Below are 5,000 nucleotides of genomic sequence, written 5' to 3'. Positions count from 1 at the left end.
CGAGGCGAGGTGGGCCTGTGACAAACTGGCATGCTTCCGTTTGTTGTCTGTGGGTGGCTGACGGGGGCTATTTTGTAGTTTGCTCCTCCTTTCCTGTCAAACATCTCTAGTCTATAGTCATTATCTTTCCTCCTGCTTTTCTGGATTTGTTACACATGTATGTATCAATTGCGGAGTCATGTGTAATAATGTCTGGATGTTTGGGCCAAAGGCCTCTAAAATTAATTAAATCGTCTTGAAATCTGAAATCTCTTTTTTTTCTAGGAGTGTCACTCTTTAGTAGCATCTCTAATCTTCGACACTTACATGACCTTGTTGGGTTGCAAAGGCCGTTAAAGTGTTACTAAAACAGAGACAAAGTTTGCAGTGCTGTCTTTTACTTACCGAGTGTACAGGTTCCGGTGTATACGTTTAAAGAATAATTATTTATTTGTATTAGCAAATTAGAAAAACACGTCTGAACATAACAATTTGCTTGAAAGTTTTTCCAAAGCTTTTCTGATAGTTGTTTTCTTCTGCCATAGAAGGTAAGTTGTTGTTTTTTAATGTGCATAAGAGCGTCGTTTTTTATTACCTCAGATGTAAGAGATACACCAACTTGGCCCCAGGCTGCTATCTAGTGGACGATTTCGCCAATCCGTGCTGTCAGATCCCGCGCTGTGACGCCTCGCCAAACACGCAGCCGACCATTTCACCCAACCAGAACCCAGGGTCAACGAGGACACCCGGGAATAAAGGTAAGGACCGCTTATTTGGCTTGTATCAGTGGGGTGTGGGTTGGATGGGGGTGGGAGTTTTATTATTGGGGTGGGGGGGGGGGGAGGGGGTGGTTTTGCCTGTTTGTTTGTTTGGTGTTTTTTGCTTTTATTTGCTGTTTGTTATCAATAATTGTATTTTGAATGTTTATGTTGGGGTTTTTTTAATTGGGTCTATTTAGTTAGTTTCCTTTATTCTTTTATCATTCTTTTATTAATTCATTCATTCATTTTTAGGCTGTTGGTTTGTTGTTTGATATTTTTTAGGGGGGGGGGGGGGCAATTTTTATTTGTAGTGGTACACGGTCTAAAGAGACAGCACAATACAGGTTGTTTTCGAAGATGGGACATCACGGAGATAAAAGAAAGGATGAAGAAAGGGGAGGTTGAGGGTGGAGGGAAAAGACTGGCAAGAACACCTTTGTGTTTAGACGTCCATGAACAAGTCGCTGCAGCGTCCGCTGTATCGATGGCACCATTATTTTTCTAAGAGCATTATTATTGTGCTCTCTCTCTTGCTCGCTCGCTCTCTCTCTCTCTCTCTCTCTATCTCTCTCTCTCTCTCTCTCTCTCTCTCTCTCTCTCTTTGTGTGCTCATTAAACTTTATTCCGACGTTATTCTTTTCTAAACCGGATTCTTAGCGAAATACCAGCATCTATCGGGAAATGGTTATAGTAAAATTTTAACACTTTGCTATTACACGCAGAAAATGGCAGTTCCATTCCCAAAAGGAGATAGAAGACATTAAATGTATCTAGCATCTCCGTCTGTCTGCCTGAATACTGTATCGCTATTTATACTAAATTAATATCCTAGACCGTGCACTATGACGTAATTTTGGTTCTCTAAAAAGCCCACCATTTGACTAAATTTGGAACCAAATGAGGGGAAAGAGGGGAAAGGTGCTAGGCCTGTGCGCATTTTATTACAACAAGACTGTTTTGTTGTTTTGTTTGGTTTGGTTTGGGGGGGGGGGATGGGGGGGGGCGGTACCCTTCATTTTGGCGCCAATGATGTACTCGCTTCGCATATCTAGGATATAGTCTAGAAATATACAACTAGAATTATTCACTCGCAATTGTGAGGGAAAGGGGGATTGTGTCCGTAAAACATCAAAATTATTTTTTAAGCGGTCTCTTTTTGTTATTTTGAACAAGCTTACTCTAACAGAAGCTACTACACTAACGCATATTTTTTATAACTTACCAATATTCGGCACTAAATCAGAGCACGGGACACCCAAAAAATCCAAAACAACAACAGCAAACAAACTTGCCTATTCTTCATAAGCTTTTAACGGTATTATAGTTGTTCTGTGCCTATGTCTGATTGAAAATAATCCGCGCGTGTGTGTGTGTGTGTGTGTGTGTGTGTGTGTGTGTGTGTGTGTGTGTGTGTGTGTGTGTGTGTGTGTGTGTGTGTGTGTGTGTGTGTGTGTGTGAAATGGTATGAGTTTAACGCCCCTATCAACACTATTAGGTTATTTAAGAGGCGGGACCTCCTAATTTAACGTCCGTCTCCGATAGGACCGAGCCAAGTGGGAAGTTCGTGTGAAGTGCCTTTCCCAAGGACACAACGTCGGACCGAGCTGAGGCTCGAACCCCCGAACCCGCAATCTCACGATTACGAGTCGGGTAGCTTAACCACTAGGCTATCGACGCCATGTGTGTGTGTGTGTGTGTGTGTGTGTGTGTGTGTGTGTGTGTGTGTGTCTGTGTGTGTGTGTTTGTGTGTGTGTGTGTGTGTGAGAGAGAGAGAGAGAGAGAGAGAGAGAGAGTGTGTGTGTGTGTGTGTGTGTGTGTGTGTGTGTGTGTGTGTGTGTGTGTGTGTGTGTTTGCATTTTTATATATTGCATGAGAAGAAAGGAAGTATTAAGAAAGATTTTTTTGAAAATAGGTATTCCAATGTAAAGCGCATTGAGCTACTTTTTGGAAATTCGCTTTATAAATGTTATATATTATTATTATTATTATTATTATTATTATTATTATTATTATTATTATTATTATTATTATTATCATCAGTATTATTATCTGTGACTCACTTTTATCTACTCTCTCTCTCTCTCTCTCTCTCTCTCTCTCTCTCTCTCTCTCTCTCTCTCTCTCTCTCTCTCTCTCTCTCTCTCTCTCTCGTGTCCCCAGCGTTCTGTGTGTACAACGGCGTGCAGTACACGTGGGGCCAGCAGTGGGTGGACGGCTGCGACAAGAAGTGTCAGTGTGACAACGCCGACACTGGATCGTACTCTTGTACCGAGAGGTCAGTTCTTTGGTATCAGTAAAAGTAGACTTTGGTCGCCTACCATTCCTCGATGCTTAGCGGCAACAGAGGATGAAAAAGTAAAAAAGTAAAGTACCATTCGTAACTACACATATCCGGGGCTCGTTATTGTCTTTGTGTGAGGAAGGGGGGAGGGGGCGTAATTGTGCTGCTGTTAAGTCAACTATTTTACTAAGGGCGGGGTCGAAAGTTACTTTAATCCAGTTATCTTACCTAAAAGTATGTTTAATCATCACACTGCTCTTATTCGGCACTTATATGACCTTATTGTGTTGCAAGTGCCGTGCGTAAAACTCTTATCCAAAAAAAAACACCAAAAAAAACCACTGCTCTTACTGAAACGTTATAATAGGACTATACAACAGGTCTGGGAGTACTTGAGATTAGAGTATTATTTTTTTTAAGTTGTCGACAGTCTTGGGGCCAATAGTGGATGGACGGGTGCGACAAAAATTGTCAGTGTGACAACGCCGACACTGGATCCTACTCTTGTACCAAGAGGTCAGTTATTTGGTAACAGTAATACTGTCCACTGTGGACGGGATCGGCCGATTGGGCCGATCATCCGACTCAGTCGCCTCAAAAGCAAACGTGTTTTACAGGGGGCCCACTACGGACGGGATCGGCCGATCGGGCCGATCGCCTGACTCGATCACCTGACTCGATCGACTGACTCGGTCGCCTGACTCGATCACCTGACTCGATCGACTGACTCGGTCGCCTGACTCGATCGCCTCAAAAACAAACGTGTTTGTTTTCAGTTTCAGGCGATGGAGTCAGGCGATCGGCCCGATCCAGCCGTAGCGGGCACCCCGTATAAAAGTAAACTTGGGTCGCCTACAATTCGTAACTACACATATCCGGGGATCTTTACTGTCTGTGTGTGTGGGGGGGGGGGGGGGGGGGCATAATTGTGCCGCTGTTAAGTCAAGCGCAAACACAATTTTGACAAAGGGTGGGGGGCGGGGTGGGGTCGAAACTTATTTTAACCTTGTTATCTTATCCAAGAGTTGTCAGTGTAATGACGCTGACACTGCCCCCCCCCCTTCCTTCTGCTTTTGATTGAGTAGGTGTTTTACGGCACTATCGACTCACTTTTGGTTATGCAAGTGCCATTCCTTTTGCTTTTTGTTCGTTAACTTTTATGACCCACAACACACAACCGTGGCCTTCACTGTCTGTAGGACCAGAGTGTGTACTTTTGAGTACTATAGTGCATTCCAAAATTCGAGGCGCATCGTAATGTCAAATATTTCCTCACCCATCGAACATGCAGTACCCAACTTTTGCACAATGACTTGTATCAATTTGTCTTAACAGGTCAAATTTTTTAAACATAATATGTTAGTTGTATTCTTGAAAATTCCTCAATAAATACAATTTAAAAATCCCAGTGGGTGGCTTCTACATGTTTTAAAGGTTTGGGGACGAGACAATATCGCTTTCAAAAGCAAGTCCGTCATATTTTTTCTAATCCCGACAGTGTGTTTATTGAACGCATGTTTTGAGAATCTGTAGGGCAAAAACAAGTGTTCACTATAAAATTAATTACTTGTAACAAGTGTTGCCACTAAAAAGTGTTATTGGTGAGCTGTGACGTAGGCAATGCGTATGCAAAATGTGTGTGAGAAGCGGGAAGTGCTGCGACCAAACCAATTTTTTGACCGCACTATAGTTTGATGTTATTGAGAAAGCGGGGGGAGGGAAAAGTTTCTGTGTGTGTGTGTGTGCATGCGTATGCATGTATGTGAATGTGTATGTGTGGGTGTGTATGTGTATAAATATGTTCAGAGAGAAAGGGATAGAGAGAGAGAGAGAGAGAGGGGAGAGAGAGACAGAGAGAGAGAGAGAGAGAGAGAGAGAGAGAGGGAGGGGGGATGTGTGTTGGAACAGTTGTCAGTCTGGAAATATGAGATACCTCTAACACTCAACTGTGTGGGTTTTTAGTTCTTAGGTAGTATCAT

At 42.8% G+C, this 5,000-nt stretch overlaps 1 protein-coding gene across 1 annotated transcript in view; it reads left to right on the top strand.

Moving 5' to 3' along the window:
- The window catches only part of LOC101847325, a gene marked incomplete in the record, with an annotated part of 98,606 nt that overhangs the window by 32,444 nt on the left and 61,162 nt on the right, over nucleotides 1-5,000 (top strand). The window contains 2 exon segments of the mRNA XM_035968864.1: nucleotides 580-772; nucleotides 2,867-3,033. Of these exon segments, the coding sequence (XP_035824757.1) occupies nucleotides 580-772; nucleotides 2,867-3,033 (360 nt within the window).

The sequence above is a fragment of the Aplysia californica genome, unplaced genomic scaffold (genome assembly GCF_000002075.1).
Source record: "Aplysia californica isolate F4 #8 unplaced genomic scaffold, AplCal3.0 scaffold00092, whole genome shotgun sequence".
Lineage (NCBI taxonomy): Eukaryota > Metazoa > Mollusca > Gastropoda > Aplysiida > Aplysiidae > Aplysia > Aplysia californica.
The sequence above is the reverse complement of the archived record's forward strand: the minus strand, read 5'-3'. Positions and strand labels throughout refer to the sequence as shown.